The following is a 22,941-nucleotide window of genomic DNA, read 5'->3' as shown; positions in this document are numbered from 1 at the left end:
ATTTCACATTCATCTTCATCCTAATTTTTAGTTATCCACTCCTCCACACAACCATGGACACCAGGGGTAGAAACCACATCCCTAGCCTGAGGGTATATCTGATACATTTAAGCTAATCATGGACATTTCATTTCCTATCGCTATAATTAGTTTATGAGTGTATTTGACATAATTCTGTTTGAGGAGGCATTAGAGAAAGCCAGTGGGAGGGGTTGTAAGGAAGCTTTCTCTGCTTTTAAGAAAGACACAGGAAAAGTTAGCCTCTTTATTTTATCAATTTCATCAGCTTGAGGAGAAAGCACAGAACCAAGAGAACTACAGAGATGTGGGACTGGGGATGTATAATGTGGAGAGACTGCCTTATATCCTGGACTTTATGTTTTATGAGATAAAAAAGTCCTTATTCTTAGATTCAGAGTTTCTGTTAATCGAAGCCAAAAGTATCATAATTGTATATCATCCTTCATCAAATAGCTCAAAAGTCACTTCCTTAGGGAAGCCTTCCTTGAGCCCCACTCCCCTGAGATTAGTCCTGTCTTATTTTCTGATCTTGCAGCTTCTCAGACTTTCCATCTATAGAATTTACCACAGTTAGTAGTTTATTCCTGTGATTATGTGATCAATACCTGATGTTCCTACTAGACTTTAGAATTATGTAATCCCTTATGTCTGTCTTGTGCACCAGCAGCCTGAATAGTGTCTGGCACATAGTAGGTATGCATGAGTAATGCTAGAATGAATGGATAAATGTAAAAACGTGTATGTAAGGCTCAATGGGAACTTGAGGAAAGAGTGCTTAAGAGGAGAACTAGAGAAGGATTTATAGGGGAGTTGAAACTTAAGCTGAATCTTGAAGGAAGAGAAGGAGTTTTCCAGGCTTACAAGGTTGTAGGGAAGAGGAGTCCAGGCAGCTGGAAAAATATGTGCAGAAGCCCAGAGGTATGCTCTCAGCCTTTAAGTCCAACCAAATCACATTTTCATTGCAAGAACTTACAGTTAAAACTTATCCTCAAAATGACATTTTTTTGAGGATGACATAAAGGGGTATTTTTGTGTATAAAATGTCTCCTGTTTCTTAGTTTAAATTCCTGAACAGAGAGATTACCCTCTATGTTACTCAGTTTTTTCCATAGAATTCTTTCTGTTGCATAAATTCTCTCTACCTCTCTAGTAGACATTTATGTACTCACTGTTTAGTGGTCAGCTGTGGGGAGAAATAGAAACCAATGAAGATACCTTGTGTCTGACACGTCATTCTGGTGACCTGGGGAGTCATTCCAATGAACCAGCCAAGAAGGTAATGTGCTCTGAGTCAAATCAGTGAGATGAATAGACAGTGAGTCCATGCTGCCAAATAGGGGTAAGTTCTTATCCAAGTTACATCAGATCTATTATAAATTTGGGGGAAAGTCAAATCTTTAGACCGTTATATCCAGGAAACCTAATCATCTGTAGTCTGAACCAGCTGCCATAGCCCATAATATGTCATGTCCTATATAACACTTAAGAAATTGTTGCAACTGTATCCAATCCTTCTGTTCTTCCTTTCCAGGGCAAAAATAATTTTTTTCAACAGAGAAGGAAACAGCTAGTCCATGGGGAGCTGGCTTGGGATGCTGTCTTCTAATGACAAAATACAACGTGTAAGAGGTCTAGCTGATTTTGAATACAAGCCACCATTGTTTCTTTATGAATAAAGTGTAACCGATTCCACAAGCGAGGCCAATATAACTAGCTTATCATCATATCATGAGGCTTATAACCTTGGTCCCAATCACGAAATGTCTCCAGGAAAATAAGTAATGATTTCATCCACCATCGATATACTTTCCAACTAAAGATCTCCAATCCAGGTCTTTGTCCTGAGCTGTATGTGTGTGTGTGTATATATATATATATATATATATATATATATATATATATATCCAACTGCCAAGTGAAATAGCTCAGGGGCAATGCAAGTTCAGTCTGTTCAAGACTGCATTCATTTTCTTGCTCAAAATCTTGCTTCTGCGATTGTGGCTTCTTTCCTTGAGCAATGGAATTGCGGTTAATTTCTTCTGACTAGAAACCTGGGAGACATCCTAGGCATCTCCCTCATTCTTCACTTACACTGGGTCATCAAGTCTAGATTGAGCCTCTTAAGTATATCTCCATTCCCTCTTCCAGCATTTTAATTCAATCTTTTTAATTTCTCATATGACTTCCTAAGGTAGATTTATAAGCACATACATGGATTTATGACCTCTAATCTTTCTCATTTACAATTCTCTCCACATTGTACCCAGATGGATATTTAAAAAATAAATATCTGATCAAGGCAGTCTATCACTTGAAAACATTTAAATGGTTCCTCGATGCTTTAAGGATTAAATATCAACTCTTTAGTGCAACACATGTTTCAACATTTTATGACTTGGTTCCCCTCTCTGTCTCCAGCCTTGTATATCTCTTCTCACCTTAATCCACCCTCTCCCTTTTCAACCTCTTATTATACCTAATAATAGTTAACATCTATTGGGCACTCACCCTAAGCTAGGAACTATGCTAAAAGCTTTAAATCAGTATTTTCCAAAGTTCTCTGAAGATATGTATCATCTGAGGTGTTTGCTAAAAATCTAATTCCTGGTCCATATTCCAGACCCACTGAATCAAAATCATCAGGGAATGACCCTGGGAAGCTGCAATAAACACACACACACACCATCATGGTGACTCTTATTATTAGAGACATTTGGGAAAACAATGCTTTACATAAGCTTTTATTTAATCCTCATAAAAATGAATGAGATAAAAACTGTTGTTAGTCTCATTTATAGATAGAAATACTGAGGCTTAAGGGAAGAGGTAATTGGTCCAAAGACACATAGTTAACTGATTGTGATTATTATGATTTGAACTGAGGCATCCAATTCCAGAGTTTACACCACTGTTAAATTCTACCTTCTCACATGTGTATTAACACATGTGCTGTGTGCACTCTTAATTGTCTGTGCCTCTACTGCCCTTTGATTTGGGAAGTCATTTTCCCATCTTTGCCTAGAAAACTACTATCAATCCTTATTCAACTCAGCTGAAGCTTTCATTAACCTCCTCAGTCTGGTTGGTTGCTTTCCTATGAACTATTCTGTTATTCTGTTGACATAATGTATCATCATTTATATCCTTGTCTGTTCCCCTACCAGACTATAAGCAGGCACATCTCCAGTCTTTCTGTGTCCTTGGTCTAGCAGAGTGCCTGACACATACAAGTTATGTGATAAATATCTTCTGAATGAATAAAAGTGCAATAAGTCACTTTAGCTTGGCAAGTGCTTGGGGTTTAGATGCTGTGAGTCGATGGGGTTAGGTTCACTCCAGAAAATTACTTGTTTTGGTTATTGAATGCTGCCTCTTAGAACCAGGCCATGTCCCTTTGAACTCACTTGGATTTTCATTCTAGGAGTGTTCTTGGGAGAGATGGGACTGAGAAACCAACCCTTCTTTTTGAAGTTCAAAGAAATCAAATGTGTAATATACTTTGGTAGCTCTAATAGAAAAAGACAATGAAGGCCCCCAAAAGGGGCAGTGTTATAAGGGAAAAAAAGGACTGATCTGGCAATGTGAACCATGGATTTAGAAGGCTCAATGCCAGAGTTCAGTCAGAGGGGTGTGCTGACATGTGGTTGGGGCACTCTCGATCCAGATACCTAGTGCTATGGGTGCACTATACGTGCAAAGCATAAGTTAAAACATAGTTGGAAGTAGTGTTCTCACTTGGTCTTAAGGCAACAGGTAGAGCTCTGTAGTGGTGTCAGTAAGACTTTTAAGACAGGAGGCTTGGTGAGGGCCCAAAATGTATGGACTAAGGGTCAACATATTTCCAGGATTTCAGCAAATGGTAATACCCAGGCTGCCCTTTTCTGTAGGGGTATGAAAGGGACCGAGCTCACAGGAGTGGGATTTCTATGGCTGCCAGTGACATGGTCTTCCACTATTGGGGATGAGGCAGTGGCCATAGAGGAAGTCAAAACCATCAGGTGAAGCTGTCCAGAAGCTCACAGATACCATGTTCATTTAAGAGGGTTGCATGTGTCTTGGTTGTTCCTTTCCAAGTTATGAGTTGAAGGCAAGGAATGAGGGGAGCTGTCTCATGGACAGGTGTAAGCTATCCTGGCAGGTCTTGGAATCTTCATTTGTGGCACGAGAAACTTAGGCAGACTAGATTTTCTCTTAAGGTGCATGCTTGTGTGTGGTGTCATAACTTACATTTAAAGGAAATGTTGAAATCACCAGGTCAAGGAGGTGTGGAAATTTGGGTAATAGAATTTTCAGATGACATGATACTGTATATAGAAAACCCTAAAGCAGTGGTTCTCAACCTTCCTAATGCCGCGACCCTTTAATACAGTTCCTCATGCTGTGGTGACCCCCAATTTCATTGTTACAAATTGAACATAATTAAAGCATAGTGATTAATCACAAAAACAACATGTAATTATATATGTGTTTTCTGATGGTCTTAGGCAACCCCTGTGAAAGGGTTGTTTGACTCCCAAAGGGGTCATGACCCACAGATTGAGAACCGCTGCCCTAAAGACTCCATCAAAAAATTATTAGACTTAATAAATGAATTCAGCAATGTAGCAGGATACAAAATTAACGCCAAGAAGTCTATGGCATTTCTATACACCAATAGTGAACATACAGAAAGAGAGACAAAAAAAGCAATCCCATTTACCATTGCACCAAAAAAAAAAAAAAAAAAAATTAAGACACCTAGGAATAAACTTAACTAAGGAGGCAAAAGATCTATATGCGGAATACTACAGGACACTGAAAAAAGAGACAGAGGAAGACATAAACAGATGGAAGCACATACCGTGTTCATGGATTGGTAGAATCAACATCACCAAAATGTCCATACTACCTAAAGCAATCTATAGATTCAATGCACTCCCCATTAGAATACCAACGGCATATTTCACAGACCTAGAATGAACTCTCCAAAAATTCATCTGGAATAAAAAAAGACCCTGAATAACTGCAGCAATCCTGAGAAAGAAGAACAAAGTAGGTGGGATCTCAATACTAGATATCAAGCTGTATTACAAAGCCACTGTTCTCAAAACAGCCTGGTACTGGCACAAGAACAGACATATAGATCAATGGAATAGAACAGATAACCCAGAAATCGACCAAAACCACTATGCTCAATTAATATTCGACAAAGGAGGTATAAACATACAATGGACTCAAGACTGTCTCTTCAATAAATGGTGTTGGGAAAATTGGATAGATACATGCAAAAAACAAAAAAAAACAAAAAGAAAATAGACCACCAATTTATACCACACACAAAAGTAAACTCAAAATGGATTAAAGGACTTAAATAAGAAAGAAAACCATAAAAATACTAGAGGAATCCACAGGCAGCAAAATCTCAGACATATGCTGAAGCAATTTCTTCACTGATATTGCTCCTAGGGCAATGAAAACTAAAGAGAAAACAAACAAATGGGACTACATCAAAATAAAACCATCAACACAGCAAAAGAAACCATCAACAAAACAAGAAAACCCACTGTATGGGAGAACATATTTGCCAATGTTATTACTGATAAGGGTTTAGTCTCCAACATTTACAGGGAACTCATACAATTTAACAAAAGGAAGATAAACAACCCAATCAAAAAATGGGCAAAGGACCTAAATAGATACCTTTTGAAAGAAGACAGAAGGAAGGCCAAGAGACATATGAAAACATGCTCAAAGTCACTAATCATCCAATAGATGCAAATCAAAATGACAATGCTGTATCATCTCACACCTGTCAGAATGGCTATCATCAACAAATCAACAAATGACAAGTGCAGGAGAGGATGCAGAGAAAAAGGAACACTCATGCACTGCTGGTGGGAATGCAGACTGGTGCAGCCACTATGGAAGACAGTATGGGGTTTTCTCAAAAAGTTAAAAATGGAACTCCCATTTGACCCAGTGATCCCACTTCTAGGAATATATCCCAAGAAACTAGAAATACCAATCAGAATGGATATATGCACCCCTATGTTCATAGCAGCACAATTCACCATAGCTAAGATGTGGAAACAGCCCAATTGCCCATCAGCAGAAAAGTGGATTAAAAAACTGTGGTACATCTACATAATGGAATACTACGCTGTGGTAAAAAAGAAGGAATTTTACCATTTGCAACAGCATGGATGGAACTGGAGAGCATTATGCTAAGTGAAATAAGCCAGTCAGAGAAAGATAAATATCACATGATCTCACTCATTTATAGAATATAATGAACAACATAAACTGATGATCACAAACAGATCCAGAGACAGGGAAGCATCATCAGATCGTCAAACCTCAGAGGGAAGGTAGGGGAGGGTGGGGGTAAAAGGGAGAGATCAACCAAAGGACTTGTATGCATACATATAAACCTAACCAATGGACACAGACAACAGGGGGTGAGGGCATGAGGGGGGGGGGGTAGGGGGGTAATGGGGGAAAAAGAACACATATGTAATACCTTAATCAATAAAGAAATTAAAAAAAGAGTGAATAGAACAAACCTTTGAAAATATGAACCTTTTCTCAAGCATGGTAAAGACAGTCATATGCAGTCACGAAAAAATGAGATCCTATAGGCAATAGTACAAAACCACATTTTATACGAGACAAGTTTTATTTGAAACACAAGCTTTATTTGAAACAAAGGCTTTCTTTAAAAAAGGCATTATTTGAAGAAAGGTTTTATTTGGTACAACACTATTTGTAGGCATTCTGGAGACTCTCATTTATGGGCAAAAGAATTTAGATCATACATGCACTACAGCAGAAGGGATGCTCTGTTTGGAAAAGAGAGAACACGGCTGCAAACATCTAAAGAGTTGGCATTGGAGATGATTACAAAGAAAACTCTCGTGAGAAAGGTGACATGTTCAATGCTAAAGAAATTAATATGTAAATGACATGGATCGTGGTCCCCGAAGACAAGTATCCTTAGCATATCTTACCAGATACACTCATTGGAATCTAACTGAAATTACAGGCAGGAGATTCAGTTTCTATTCTGGACACTCCGCCTTAAGATGCGAAGCCTTGACATGACCACATCCCAGTCGGCGTAAGCTCCTTCTAGATGGCGGGATATCTCAGTCCCAGCTTCGTAGCTACTGCGGCCATGCAGTAAGCGCCAGTTATCAAAAGTAATCACATCACCTAGACAAAAGATTTTCCAATATAAATAATCATGTCTTTAATGTTTGCAGAGCTAGAAAATGAAAAATATCCTTGCTGCTTAGTTCACATCAAGAAACAGTATGTTTACTTCTTTACATAAAACCTATGCATTCACTTTTCACCCAAATCAGGCCACGGGATGCAAATAGCTTTAGACATTTTGACATTTAAACTACACAGCCTGGCCGGCTCCTTGTGGGCACTTACATTGTTTTTACTTAAAGTGTTATCTTTGTGTAAAATGTTTGAGTTGTTCTTCCTGATTGTTATTTATCTCTTACTTAGAAATGTTTGTTTCCAGTATAATAGCATCAAATAATTATAAAGATAATGACCTTCTTGGTTTGTCTTCTATGTTTCTGGTATTTTATATACATTATTTCTAAGCCTTGTAAAAATCCTAAAAAAGAGATTATTATCTCATCTTTTCATACACGAGAAGACTAGGGCTCCAAGAAGTTGAGGGATTTGCCTGAAGCTACGGTGCCATTAAATGGGGAAGCTTGGATTCCAGCTCTTATTTATTTTGTGTTTTTCTCCCATGGTATTTCCATTTTACGTTACTGCTCTAAAAATTCAGCGTGGTGTGACTCCATAGCAGTGGGTTTATGAAGATTCCTAGTATTGCTTTATTATACCACGATCAATTCAAAAAATAATCACAAGTGAAAAAAGTCTTCTACTTGGTCAAATCAGTGCCAGAGAGTAATTATGCTTTTTATTTGAAACCTTGAGTTTGATGTTGTTTTACTGAGTCAAGATGGTCCAGGAAAAACACAATGCTTTCTGCACCTTTATTTTTTTTTAAAGATTTTTTTTTTAATTGAGAGAGGAAGGGAGAGGGATATAGAGATGGAAACATCATCCATCAGCTTCCTCCTGCATGCCCATTACTGGAGACGGAGCCCACAACCTGGGCATGTGCCCTGACAGAGAACTAAACCAGTGATCTCTTTGTTCAAAGGTCCACGCTCAACCACTGAGCAACACCAGCCCAGAAAAATAAAGCAGTTCTTGAAGTTTTCCAGCTACTTGAAATAAAGGAGCAGAGCAGGCTGGTGTGGCTCATTGGTTGAGCATTGACCCATGAATCAAGAGGTCACTGGTTTGATTCTCAGGGCACATGCCAGGTTGTGGGCTCAATCCCCAATAGGGGGTGTGCAGGAAGCAGCTGATCAATGATTCTCTGTCATTGATGTTTCTATCTCTCTCTCCCTCTCCCTCTCCCTCTCCCTTCCTCTCTGAAATAAATAAAAAAATATAGTTTTTAAAAAGAATTGCTTTATTTCTGTTAACACTACATCTACCAGATCAGATAAGTTTAATGTGTAAACATTACTCCTATAGTTTAGAGTGAGAATCATGAGGGTAATTTGATGTCTACCAGGATAGAAGAATTAAGTACAAGCTTCAGTTTGTATTGATTGGCTATCAGGGTAGAAAATATGTTATCAGTCTTGACATCAGACATGAGATTTCCTTAGGTCTATAGCTCATCTTTCAGGTATTTATTCTTTAGGTTGAAATTATTAATTTCTTTCTGTGTTTAAGAAATACATAGGAGCTTATTAAAAATGAATATTTTAAAGCCTGGGGAGTCAATAGAGTAGAAATGGGGGCTGGGAGTCTGCTCTTTAAGCAAGCTGGCTGCTCCCCAAGATTCTACTGTAAGTGTTCCACATTCGGTGCTTGAGCAAAACAGCTCTCTACTGCTCTAAATGGTGAAGGTTGAAGGAAATACGTCCTTTCAGTTGTTTGAGAAAACGTGTTCACTGACCTGGATTCATCTTAAAAGTGAACTTGGATTCTTTACAGTTCATGAGGTCAACAAACTCCTTCAGAGCAGCATAAAAGGGCTGAACTTTTTCAACAGGCACATCGAATATCGTGTCTCTCGTTGCATTATTGAAGTTGATCCGAATCACTTGACCTTTATCATCTAATCTGTTTTTTTGAAAGAGAAAAAGTTAAACATATAAGTTACAAAGTATCGATTTACATTTATAAGGATCAATTTGTCTTGGGAGATGTTTCTAAAATACAGTACTAAAGAATCCAAACACATGTACAGAAAAAGTTAATGCTATCTGTGGTACAATGTATTTATTTCTTTTTTCATTTAGAGAGTATTTTTTTAAAGCTTACCCCCTAAGTGCCAGAATGATTCAAATTAATTTAAAATAAACATTACTGAAGACTATATTATAAAGTTTTTATGTTTGGAGAAACAAATTCATTCTTCATTCTTTAAAATAGTAGCTTTTACATTACTAAAGTATTTTTATGTTATACTTCAGAAATTGGGCTTTTAAGTCTGATTTTATTGGAATATTATTGGAAAGAAAGACCTGTTTTTTAAAAGTGTGAAATATACTTTTCTAACTCAATCCCTAGTTTACAGATGAGGAAACTGAGGGACAGAGAAAAGAAGAGACTAGCCTAAGGTAGATTCTTTGAATCTTTCTACCTGTGGCACACTTTGTGCCATCCTCCATGTTACTGACAAGGATGCCATGACTTTTAAACTTCTTTGGGGTTTTTTGTCTTAGCCACTCTGGTGATCAGTTATTTTTTAAAATATATTTTTACTGATTTCAGAGAGGAATGGAGAGGGAGAGAGAGATAGAAACATCAATGATGAGAGAGAATAATTGATCGGCTGCCTCCTGCATGCCCCACACTGGGAATAGAGACCACAACCCAGGCATGTGCCCTGACTGGGAATTGAACCATGACCTCTTGGTTCATAGGTGGATGCTCAACCACTGAGCCATGCCAGCTGGGCAGTTCTTTTTTTCACTAATACCATAATTCCTTGATGGGAATGGTTATGGTAATTATGATCGCTCTCTTTTACAGTAAAAGGAACTTTGTGATTCATTAATCAAATGCAATAAGAATTGTGTGTCTCATGGTATATTGTGCTAAGCTTTAATTTCCAAGAGTTCACATACATAAGCAAAAATAATCAGTTTCTCTCTCTCTCTCTCTCTCTCTCTCTCTCTCTCTCTCTCTCTCTCTCTCCCTCCCTCCTCTCTCTGTAACACAGTCTCTGTCTCCTTTCACCTAGTATTTACTCTCTATCTGAGAAAACAAGACACATTTATTATTTGACATTGTCTGCAATGACATGAGAGGAAATAGAAAGCAAATTAGTATAAGGTCTATAGAAGACATTGTTTTTGTTGATTGAAAAATGTTAGAGGAGATGAATAGCCAGCATCTTGAAAAGCTGCCTATGACCTTATAACATAAAAAATACTTTAGTATGTAAAAGCTTTGTAAGAAGGAAATCATGTGTGCAATAACAGAATAAAAGGAAGGTCCCAATGCAGGGTTACATGCTAAGGAAAGGTAAAAATCTCCCCCAAATGAGGAATGACTGGCTATATATTAACTATACAGGGACACGAATTTAAATATAAACTAGCACCATGGTAACTAAAAACTAGCAAGAGATCATCAGTAATGCCAACAACAGAACACAATGAAAGGACTATAGCCTCACCTCTACAATCTGCTGGTGCTGTGAGTCCCCCTCACTACTTACAGTATTATGTCTCATTGAGAGATAATGATACTTGATGGGACTTCTTGAATTTGTTGAGGAAATGGCACTATGGTGTTGTCCACTACATCACATTTTATGAGGATGGGCAGTAAAAATTTATTTCAGATTAGAAGCATCTTGAATCTTGCAAATTAAATATGTTCCCTCCTTTCTTTGGTCTCTAGAAACTTAGAGCTGAAATCTATTACCAGTATACTTGTATGTGTTGAACTTTATGGACATTCTAGCTAGCTAAAATTTACTCTGCCCTTTCTGAGTCAGAGGGTGCATTCATCAATTATCTCTATTCATTCCTACTTCAATGGTATGTGGTAGGTATTAAATTACTCCCTTTTTACTGGCTCTCTTCTTACCATGGGTAGCCAGCATAAGTCACTTGACCAAAATTGTAAAACTAGGGAAGGGGTTTTATTTATGTGATTGAATTTGAAACCACTAAAAAGCATTGCTATAGCGTAATCTCATTATTATTATTTTTTGTCCAAGTTTCTTTGTTTATTTTTTCTTGTACTGTACCTAACTCTGTCAACAGCCTCCAAGTCTTTTTGTACTAGATAGAGCATAAACATCTCAAAAGAATTATAGCACTTAAAAACATAGAAGATGAAATGAACCCAAATGCAGAGATGACCAAGGCCCTTGATTAACTAAAAACCCTCATTGTTTCATCTCCTATTGTTAAAAATACATTTTTACGCGAGTTAATGTTAGCCATTTGATATTCTCTAGGGATACTCTGAGACCTTGAAAATGGTCAAATTTTGGAATTTTACTACCAAAAATTACAAAGCCAAATTATGATTCAGATGGTGAACATTCAGGTAATTCCACTCAATAGCTAAGTTTTTGGCCTCTCTTCTCTAGCCTTGCAGAATTGGCAATCATATTGGGCCACAACAAAATTAACATTTATCATGGGTCCCCCACTCCCAGTGGATCCCCTCTGATAAGTCTAGTACCCACCTGACAGCATACATAGTTATTACAGTATTATTGACTATATTACCTGAGCAATACTTCACATCCCAATGACTACTTTGTAACTACTTAATCTCTTTACTTTTTCAACCATCCTCCTCAGCCCCGCCCATCAACAGCTAGTAATTTATTATTTGTATCTATGAGTCTGTTTCTGCTTTGTTTGTTTGTTTGTTTATTTCAGTGGTTCTCAACCATGGCTGCACATTAGAATCACCTGGGAATCTTTTTAAAATCCTGATTTCTGGGCCTCAGAATTTCTAGAGAATGAGGCCCAGAAATCAGGATTTTAAAAAGATTCCCAGGTGATTCTAATGTGCAGTCAAGGTTGAGAACACTGGTTTATTTTTTTCTGCAGATGCCACATATAAGTGAAATCATATAGTATTAGTCATTTTCTGTCTCTCATAGGTTTTTAAGGTAACTTTTGAACAGTTAAAACTGTCATGATAAAACTGGTAATCTAAGAGTTAGTTCTTCTCTTTCCCATCTCAATGACTGACCTCTCAGAGAATGTTATCTTGATCTAGAGTTTATTTTTGACCTCTGTTTTTATCTCACATCCTTCATCTACTATGTCAAAAAAATATGCTGTTTTGACTATAAAATATGTCCCCAAATGAGTGCGTCTCCACACTTCCACCATCACCACTTGGACCACTCATGTTTAAGGCACCCTCTCCTCTAACTTGGTCTTCCTGCACCAATCCTTGCTTTTCTACACTCCATTCAACCCAGCAGCCAGGATGATGGGTTTAAAATGTACATAAGTTTGTATAAATGCAAATGTCTCTCTTTTGATCAAAATCTTGCAGCAGCTCCTATTTCATTAACAGTGAAAGCCAATGACTTCCAATGGCTAGCAAGGCTCTTCATAGACTTCCCCCCATTTGACCTCCTCTCTTAATACTCAGCTCTACCCTGGCCCTTGGCTTGATTGATTGCAGCAGACATGCTCCTAGGCCTTCTCAAGTCCTTTGCTCTAGCTGTTTCAGGAAATGCTTACCTCTGAGCAATCTTCCTCATTGCTTTAAGTTTTTACTCAAGTATCACCTACTTAGTAAATCTTTCCTCACCACATTATTTAATCATGCAAGTTCTCTCCTCTCTAAGTATTTGGTCTTACAGATTCTCCTTATCCTGCCCTACTTTTCCTTTTTTCTTGAGTACGTAAAAATGTTTTCACATTCATTGTAATTTATTCATTTGTTTTAAAATTTCTAATTCTCCCATTCTCTGTTAGACTGTAAGCAGGGATCTTTGTTTTGTTCACTGATGTATGCCAAGCACCATGAAGCGTGGCTGGCCTCCATAAATATTTGTTGAATGAATAAATGAAGGCTCTATTGTGTATATCAGACAAGTGAGTTAGTACACTGGGAATCTGCTTATTTATTAAATGAGTTTACTTTCATAGTATCTGGCTATGTCTCCTGAAAGAAGAATATAAACTCAATTCTAAAATTGGGAACACCCCCAAATCCACCAATGGGATCTTATTAAATAAACCATATCCTAGAAACACACTGTAAAATAATTTTCAAATAGAAGAATACATTTGTGGCCTTTGTAGATACTTAAAAAATTATGATCAGATAATGTCCGATGAAAAGAGAACACACAACGTTCCATGTAGGGAACATGTGATTTTTGTTGGAATCTATTTGGGAAGACATCCCGTTTCATTCTCCATCCATGTGGTTCAGATGAGGCTGTCTTTGCCCCGGGAATGAACATGTGACCTAGGAATGGTTAATAAGAATTGTCTGACTTTCTGTCTATGGAGATTGCTTCAAGGATACACTTGGACACAAATTGGGCAGTGAGTCATTTAGCTTTGTTGTGGCTATTGGGAAATAAACACTTTCTCTGTGCTGTGTTTACCAGCTCTCAGGATAATGAAAACTTGGAACTTCCATTGATTATCTATGAAAATGAAGCCAAAACAGAGGATGGCAAAGCTAAGAGGTGAAGAAAAAAGAGATCAATTTCAGATAACACTGTTTTAACTCCTGGATCTGTCTCATCATTAGATTCTTCTACTTCTGGCTGAAAGTGTTCTGACTAGCACAATCATACTGATCATAACTAGGTAGAACTTATGTTTTAAAAGCTAAGTGAAAATTAAGTGTATATGAAGTCTTAGTAATGTCTCATATGAAATTTGATAAATTTTTATTGTGGAAAAATTCTTTTTACTGTAATAAAAAATAGAGCTCTGGCATTAACTGAAGCTTTCTGTGTTTTAGCTTTAGGTTAATGAAGCTTTTGCTATCAGCTGTTGTATTGCTGTGAGAAATTTTTAAATAACTCTTACTCTATAATTTTGTGTTTGGATTGCACAGAGAAATCGCAGTAATCCACTCCAATGTCTGTGAAGTCCACGAAGGTCGAGGACAAAATCTGGAATGCTCGAGGATTTTTTTCCTTGAGCTTTCGGCATATGTTAAATCCATCTACAATTTCTGTATCACCTCCGGTGACTGTTTGTTTTATGCAGTGCAGAAGCTGAACCTATAAAAAGAAATAGAGAAATAGGTTTTTAAATGACACGTACTCACATATTTTTTACACTGCATTAAAGAAAGCTGCAGGAAGATATGGATGCACTAAAATCAACAAACCTTGTTTTATCTGTCTTTGGGTCATCAAAGGGGTTGGGGAGAAAAAGTTGCTCGCCATCAATACTTTATAGTTCAAAAATTGTTGCAGTTGAAGACATGGACATGGATATACTAATGTTCATTAGCAAACAAAAGGCACAGATAAAAATAGGGGCGGGGAGCTAGCACTTTATGTTGGAGTATTTATGCACCTCCCCTTGGCCTTCCAAAGGAGGTGGGACCTAATCTGGGTCAAGGAGGGTGGATATGATTTTGAATACGTAGAATAGAATGGAGAGAGCAAATCAGGTGGCAGCAATGATGGGTATGCAAAAATGCACACTTCCCTGGGCATCAAAAAGTTTGGCTGCAGTAGAGGATCACTCCTGGGAATGGTAGATGCAGTTGGAAAGTCAATTTGGAACCTCATCATGGAGAGTCTTGAATATCAGATGAAGGGTATTGGACTTTGTTTTGTGCTCAGAGGAGAGTTGTTAAAGGCTTTTGAATATGGAAGTAAAGACCGAATTAAACAATATCAGTCTAGTGGTGATATATGGGATAAATTATTTAAGGTGGGAACTAATGAGAGTGTTATGTGATAGTTCATATGGATGGATAAGAAGCTAATGATGTCCCTAGCTGGTTTGGCTCAGTGGATAGAGCATTGGCCTACAGACTGAAGGGTCCTAGGTTTGATTCCGATCAAGGGCACATGCCCAGGTTGCAGGCTCGATCCCTAGAAGGAGGTATGCAGGAGGCAGCCAATCAATGATTCTCTCTCATCATTGATGTTTCTATCTCTCTCGCCCTCTTTCTTCCTCTCTGAAATCAATAAAAATATTTTAAAAAGAAGCTAATGATGAGGGATATGAGGATGAATAAACCTAAGAAACATTGAGAATGAGAAACCAAAAGGAGAGTATTAGTTATTTTTATTAAGACTTAGAAGGAAACGTTAAACATTATTTCATTTTGTAAAGCAAAACATGGTAAAATTTTAAAAATACTTTCTTTTATTAAGCAGAGTTTGTTTTCTTTGGTTATGTGACTCCTTTTGGTAAGTCAGCATGGGTGGATTATTTTTAATAACTAAATTTAGACCCTGACTTTCTGCTTAGAGAGACTAACACCATTCAGCTGTGAAAACTTTATTCTTACAGAGTGGAATAAAAATAAAAATCAATGTCTGGCAGTTCTTATTGAAAGGAAGAGGCAAATATGATCAAATACCCAGACTAGGGAATAATTATAAGTGGGGGAAATATCGATTTAGCTTGCTTATCTCCATAGATTGTCTAGAACAATGCCATCCATTTGAACTTCCTGTAATGATGGAAATGTAGTGACTAGTCCTACATGGCTACTGTGCACTTGAAATGTGGTTAGTATGACCAAGGAGCTGAATTTTAGATTTTATTTAATCATAACCAATTTAAATTAAAATTTTAAAAGTCATTTGTGGCTCATGACTACTGTAGGAAATAGTGCAAGTCTAGACCACAATCCTCCACCCTCCCAAAACTGCATACATTTTCTCAATGTTTTAAATCTTATGCATACTTGTTCTCAAACTATGATTGTATGATTTACATTTATTAAGTCCTCACTCCTGTCCTTAGAATTTTATACTTTCATCTTCATTTTATAGGTGAAGAAGCTGAGACCTAGAGTTGAAAAATTCAACCAGCTAGTAAAACTCAGCTAATCCATGGTAACACTGCTATTCAAACTTTGGTCTATTTGCCTCAAAATCCTCATACAGCAACTTCCTTTCCTATAAAGAGAGAAACCTCTTTATAGCACTCCTAATAATTCAGTATTGTGTGGTTTGTGTCTCTGTGGTTTGTAAATGTAAACTTCCATCTTAGATTGATGATGCCTTATTTTCTGATGTTAGGAGAAAACTGGTCTAAATTAATAATAATTCAGTCCTTAAGTTGATGCTGTTTTCTTTTAAACTAAAAAAACAAACACACATGTGCCAAAGCTGGCCAAGTCATTGTAGAAAACTATCTCATCACCAGGCCACTGAGGGGTGAAACAGCATGATTAAAAATAAGATAAAATGAAAATCTCCACTTCAAATATACTAAACTCCAAGAAGGCAAAACAATAGCATAACTTTGTCTCTGGGAGAATAAAAATGTTCCTTAAATCCTTTTAGATTTTGCCATAATGAAGTCATAGAATATTTCAAATATAAATCTTTAAAAAAGGTCAACTGATGCCTTTTACATATGGCAAGGCCAAGTAATAATCTTCTCTTCTATGTTTACATTTTATTGCAATCTTATAAAAGAAAAAAGGTGATGGAGCCAGATGACACTTTCACTGCTAATTCAAGAGGAAAATATATGTGTGATGTGTATAAAACCCAATTTTATTTCATGTAAGTCATACAGAACCAAAAATATTTTCTTTCTAAATGTTGCTTTATGGCAGCATGTGACTTCTGGCCCAGACAGAGAAGTTGGTGAAGCAACATCTGTGTTTCATTAGTGTCGTGTCTCCTTGTCCCTGCCCCATGTGATCCAAATTGATCAAACGGAACTCTCAACAGGTAACTAATCCATATCATTTCATCTGTACTGGAAGAACATAGACTAATTCTGTTTGTTATGAAAACATTGGAACTTAGGGACAAAACCCCCTCAATAATTCAAAATGGAAACTTGAACAGTACACAAACAGTGTCTACATTTTAATGATTCCTCTGCTAGAATTTAGACATTTCAGGAATCATCTTTTATTTTAAAAATCTCCCATTGGGTCATTACTTTTAGATGTTTCATTTGCTGATGGGAGACAGGCACCCTTTTGTGGCATTTCTTTACCTCTTTATAGCATATCTGTTACATCTCTATTGCAGGAAAGGTGCTGGGTTAAGTCTTAAGATATAGAGAAGTCTAAAATTAAGTTCCATATTTAAAGAGTTTGTAATATATGATAATGTGTATAAATAATCATCACATTATATCAATTATGGAAATTTGAAAGTCCGATTCAAGACCCATATTGTGCAGTGAAAATTGGAGGCCCAAGTTCAAGTTCCCTATTCATCAGATGTTACCCTGTGAAAGTATTTAGCCTTGCTATGCATCATTTCCTCATTTGACATAAAAAAGACATGATCTATTCTGTCTACCTTAAAGGGATGTAGCAGATAAAGTGGTATAAGTATAAATACTTTGAAGGGGTATAAAATGCTGTGAAAATGTCAAGCATTATACTTCAGGAATATTTATGAAGTCATTTAGTCACTTTTTCATAGGCTTCCAATTTTAACTCAGAAACAAAACCTAAACTCATAAAAACAAACAAACAAACAAACAAACAAACAAAAAAACAGCAGATAATTTAACAATTCAAATAAAAGCTTTCTAGTTTGATTTTTAAAACTTTATTCCATCTAACTTCTCCAACCTATCTTGAGCAGATGAATGGGGCTGATTAGTTTGGCTTTTAACCCCAAGGCTTTTAGAAAATTTCTGGACCACAGTTAGAACAAATCACATCGTGTGTCTCTTCCTGACTCCAAACTCCATTTGAAAAGGTGACTAGAATGGTCATTTTAGTATCATTTAGTTCAAAAAAATCATGTGGTATCAACAAAATAATTTAAAATATGAAGTTATATTCTAGACTAGCTTAGCTAACACAGGCAAGGACAATGGGTAACAAGAAGGGCACAGAGAAAATGTGTTCAGTCAACGTGTTAAAAAAAAACACAGATGCTGAAACCGGTTTGGCTCAGTGGATAGAGTGTCGGCTTGCGGACTGAAGGGTCCCAGGTTCGATTCCGGTCAAGGACATGTACCTGGGTTGCGGGCACATCCCCATTAGGAGATGTGCAGGAGGCAGCTGATCGATGTTTCTCTCTCATCGATGTTTCTAACTATCTCCCTTCCTCTCTGTAAAAAATCAATAAAATATATTTAAAAAAAAACCCAGACTAATTTTGATTTTTATCCATTTTACCTTCATTAACTAGATAATTAACCCAAATTTCCACTTCCATTTACCCTTGATGATATGGATTTCTGTGTAATATTTCATTGTCCTATTTAACTCTAAAAATAGAAACAAGCCCAACTGGTGTGGCTCTGTGGTTGAGCAACGACCTAGGAACCAAGAGGTCATGGTTCAATTCCCGGTCAGGACTTATGTCTGGGTTGTGGGCTAGCTCCCCAGCGTGGGGTGTGCAGGTGGCAGCTGACCAATGATTCTCTCTCATCGTTGATGTTTCTATTTCTCTCTCCTCTCTGAAATCAGTAAAAATATATTAAAAAAGTAGAAACAAAATGTCGTTTTAAAGGTAGTTTCCTGACCATATATTTTTTGGTTTAGAAAAATGATGCTTTTGCAAAAATGTAGCTGGTTTACTAAAATGACAGTTTTGCAATAACATAGTGGAAGAGGATCCTAGACGTTCTCCCGAGAGATTTGTGGCTCCACGCTGAACATCCTCCTTGACGAGGAATCTGATAGATGGGAGAGTAGATGGTTTCCCAAACTAGCCAGGGTTGCTCTGCTCCATGCATTCACACCCCCGTTGTAGTCTGTCTTTGCAGCTTCTCCCATAAAAGGTGAACTCTGCTTCCTCACTTCTTGAATCTGGGCTGAACTTATGATTTACTTTGACCAAAAAGCATAGCAGAAGTGACATAATGTTGGTTACTAGCCTAAATCTTGAGAGGCTTTGGCTTTCTCTCTGGAAACTCTGCCAGCTGCCATGTGCATAAGCCTGAACTAGCCAGCTGGAGGACGATATGATAGAGCAAGTGGGACAGGGACAAGCCATCTCAACCGTCACCTCGGTCAACCAGCCCCAGCCGACTCAGCAGCAGCAGCAGAACTGCCCAGATGAACGCAGCCCAAACTGTACAAACATGACCTAAGTAAGTAAGTGGCTGTTCTTTTAAACCACAAAGTTAGGGAGATGGTTTTGTTTGTTTGTTTGTTTGTTTGTGTTGTAATAGCTAATTAATATGAATGATGGTCATATGACTTTGTGGGGAAAAATCTACATTGTGTTCCCTTGTTTTATTTTTTCTTTTAACTCTCTTGCGATTGGTAAATGTGCAAAAAGACCTCAAGATGTACTGCTGTGGTAAAATGTCTTAGCAAAGCCAAAAGTGCCACTAGTTACAGGAACAAACAAAACATGTTAAGAAATATACATGAGAATCTTTTATCCCTTGGGAATGGGAAGCTATTCAGGATTTTGGTACAGAGATATTATGAGTTTGGATTGTATTTGGAGAAAGCATAGGACAAGTTAGCTATATAATATGATTGTCTAGGCTCCAAATAGAGGATATTGGTCCTTGGCCTGCCCTGTGGACTGTGGCAAGGCTCACCTTACCCCAGGTGGGTGATGGAGCGCTGGGTAATCAGTGTGAAAGCTGAGCTTCCCAGTTGTGTAAGCCACATTGTTTGCGTCGATTTTGTCTTGCACCTGCCAAGTATGTCTGTAAAATACAAGAAACATATGTTTAAACAGGCTGTAACTGAGCCAGAGGAAATGTGTTAAAATGAACTTGAGACATGGGGGGAATGGAAACTTTTCATTTTATGAAATAATTCCCATCATGATGATGAGCCAAGGAAGATGAGTCTGACCTTTCTTTCTCTAAAGTAACCATTTCTGAATTAGCATCTCCTCACTGCTCTTCTCCTCTCCAAAATAGAGTAAATTTGTCTATTCGACAGAGTTTATCAAGAGGTGTATGTGGAATTTAGGTTGTTTTTAATAGCTTCATGCTTTTCTAGAAATGATTTATTGAGGTTAAATTGACACAACATAAGCCATTTTAAAATGCATAATTCAGTGGCATGTTATACCTTTATAATGTTGGTAACTACCACCTCTTTCTATCTGGTTTCAAAAACATTGCCATCACTCTAAACTCAAACCTCTTACCCATTAGAAGTTTCTTTCCATTCTACAGTTATAGTTCAACATTGTCCCCTCTCCTCTGTGTGTCTGGAAAATGCAGAGGTTTGGACACTCTATTTTCTCTCTTTGGCAAAATTATAGAAGACAGAATATCTAGGTGTCTTTCTGTTTGTAAATGTTTTTTCACTTTTAACTTTTCTCTCAACTACTATTTGGTTTCCTCATATAATAGCTTCTATAGGGATGATGAGAAAAATGCTTGATTCTTTCTTTTTTATTTAACACTAGAGGCCTGGTGCATGGATTCATGCCCTGGTGGGATCCCTCAGCTTGGCCTGTGCCCTCTCACAATCCAGGACACCTTGGGGGATGTTGGACTGCCGGTTTCGGCCCGATTCCCTGGCCTGCGGGGATCGGGCCGAAACCAGCAGTCCGACATTTCCTGAGGGATGTAGTAGTGCACAAAGTGGCAGGTGGCCAGGGAGGAGCCCGAGCCCGGGCTGGGTGCCATGCTGTTCCTGCTCATCCTGGCCCCAGTGTGCCTGCCTCCACTGCAGGTAGCACTGCTGCGGAGGCGGGAGAGGCTCGTGCTGCTGCAGCTGCACTCACCCGCCATGAGCCAGGTTTCTGGCGCCCATCGGTCAGCTGAGCAGCGCTCCCGCTGTGGGAGCATACTGACCACCAGGGGTCAGCTTCTGCATTGAGCATCTGCCCCCTGGTGGTCAGTGCGCATCATAGCTACTGGTCAACTGATTGTTCGGTCGTTTGGTCACTTAGGCTTTTATATATATAGATATTGCAATGTAATGAATTAGCTTTTTTACCACTATAAGGTGAATGATTAATTTAAAAAAAATAACATTTATTGATAAAAATGTATTAAAACTAGACAGAGATAATGGTTTCACAACATTGTCATTTTACTAAATGACAGAATTGTATGCTTTAAAATGGTTAAATTTATGCTATGTAAAGTTTACTTTCATTGCCAAAAAATAGCTTGCCTTAAAAGTTAAAAGAAGTTAGCAGAACTAGTAATGACTTGCAACCCTGTGACAAGGAAAGAAACCATTTTTCAGACTTTGTAAGGCTTTTCAGAAGATTAAGACAATGGGTAATTGGAAAGAAACAGTATTCCTAAATGAACCCAAGTGTAGTTTGAAAAAAAAGTCACTATACCTGCACATCATTTTATTGCTGTTACAATGTATATTAACTATGTTCACATTTATGAAATCATTTTTCAAGAAATGTATATTGAGCACATATTCTATTCGAGACATTGCTTTTCAATAGAGCTAGAGCAGGGAACAAAAAAGTCAAGCAAATGACCAAATCTAATATCACACGGAGACAAGTGCTATAAAAATATCAAGTCAGATAAGGAGGTAAGGACTGGGGGCCAGAGGATTATCACGGCAGAGTTAATGCTTTGGGAAGTGTTCGGAAAGAGCTGGAGTTTTTCATAGAGATTTGAATGAAGTCAGGGAAGGAGAAGTATATATTTCTGGGACATTTAGTATTTTAGGCAGAGAAATCTGACAAGAAAAGGTTGGGTTTTCTCCCTATTTTCTGGGGCAGAGAGTAAAACTACCTATTTTTCTTCTCCTCATTTAAAACTATTTTTATTGATTTTTAATGAGAGGAAGAGAAAGTGAGAGTACATTATACATGGACTGCCTCCGGGGAATCCCACAACTGGGGCATGTGCCCTGACTGGGAATAGAACCAGCATCCCTTTGGTACATAGGATGATGCCCAACCAACTGAGCCACATTGGCCAGGGCTTTTTCTTCTCATATAAATTCTGGATGGAAAGCCTGGTGTATCTTTCATATCTTTCAGGAAAGGTTAAAGAGCTATCCACTTGTGGCCATGAACTGCAAAGAGAGCCAGTGTAAATTGGAGAAGCATATATATCCTGCTGCAACTCATTTCAAGTATGAGTCAAGCAATCCAGTATATATAGTGACTGTTGCCAAGAAATACACAATCTTTATGAAGTTCATGCCACTCCATGTAACATATATAATACAGATTCAGAATATTTTCAGCATCAGCATCCTAAGAATTATCAAGACATAGGAAAGGATGGGATTTAAGGAGTCAAAAGAACTAAAATCATCAAGTTGCAGAATATATAATATCTTCTGACTAAGAAGATGATGCTGTTGACACTGTCAGCAGGGAATGACTGCATTCAAATTTTCTTTTCAAAAGTGATGATAGTTTTGCATTGATCCACCTCCATTCTCTTTCTTGGTTCCTTCTAGTTAGTTGATCAAGGGTCAACTAATGAGTTTTGCTGCAGCCAAGAGCTGGCTGAGAGAGCAGGTGAGAGCTTTAGCCAGAGAACAACTCTCTTCTTTGTTTGACATTAATTGGCTTCTACAGGGAAGGGGGCCAGTGTCTTGGCTTAATTGGAGCAGTTCTCCGGCCCTCTGAGCTAACTGGCAGGGGATGATAAACATTTTTTAGCCCTAGAGTATCTCTGGGATGTGTAGTCTACACGTCTGTGCTCATACGTAATGATAAGTCCCAAGAAAAGAGCTTGCCAGTTCCAATCACAAAATATCCTCCTAATAGTTTTAGCATAAGTCTTGAAAAATCCTGAAAATGTCATCTGGTCTACCTTTCCCTGTAGAAATGAATCA

The 22,941-nt window shown here is 37.8% G+C and overlaps 1 protein-coding gene across 5 annotated transcripts in view; it reads right to left on the bottom strand.

Moving 5' to 3' along the window:
• Positions 1–6,673: 6,673 nt before the first annotated feature.
• Positions 6,674–22,941, bottom strand: part of BBOX1 (gamma-butyrobetaine hydroxylase 1) — a 58,316-nt gene continuing 42,048 nt past the window's right edge. For all 5 annotated transcript variants that reach the window (XM_036325679.1, XM_036325678.1, XM_036325681.1 and 2 more), the window contains 4 exons: positions 19,754–19,859; positions 14,100–14,296; positions 9,011–9,177; positions 6,674–7,212 (listed from right to left, as the gene is read on the bottom strand). In XM_036325679.1, the coding sequence (XP_036181572.1) occupies positions 7,052–7,212; positions 9,011–9,177; positions 14,100–14,296; positions 19,754–19,859 (631 nt within the window). In that variant the 3' untranslated portion in view covers positions 6,674–7,051. The remainder of the gene's footprint in view (positions 7,213–9,010; positions 9,178–14,099; positions 14,297–19,753; positions 19,860–22,941) is intronic.

Source organism: Myotis myotis, unplaced genomic scaffold, assembly GCF_014108235.1.
Source record: "Myotis myotis isolate mMyoMyo1 unplaced genomic scaffold, mMyoMyo1.p scaffold_m19_p_10, whole genome shotgun sequence".
NCBI lineage: Eukaryota > Metazoa > Chordata > Mammalia > Chiroptera > Vespertilionidae > Myotis > Myotis myotis.
This window is presented reverse-complemented; position numbering and strand designations above follow the sequence as displayed.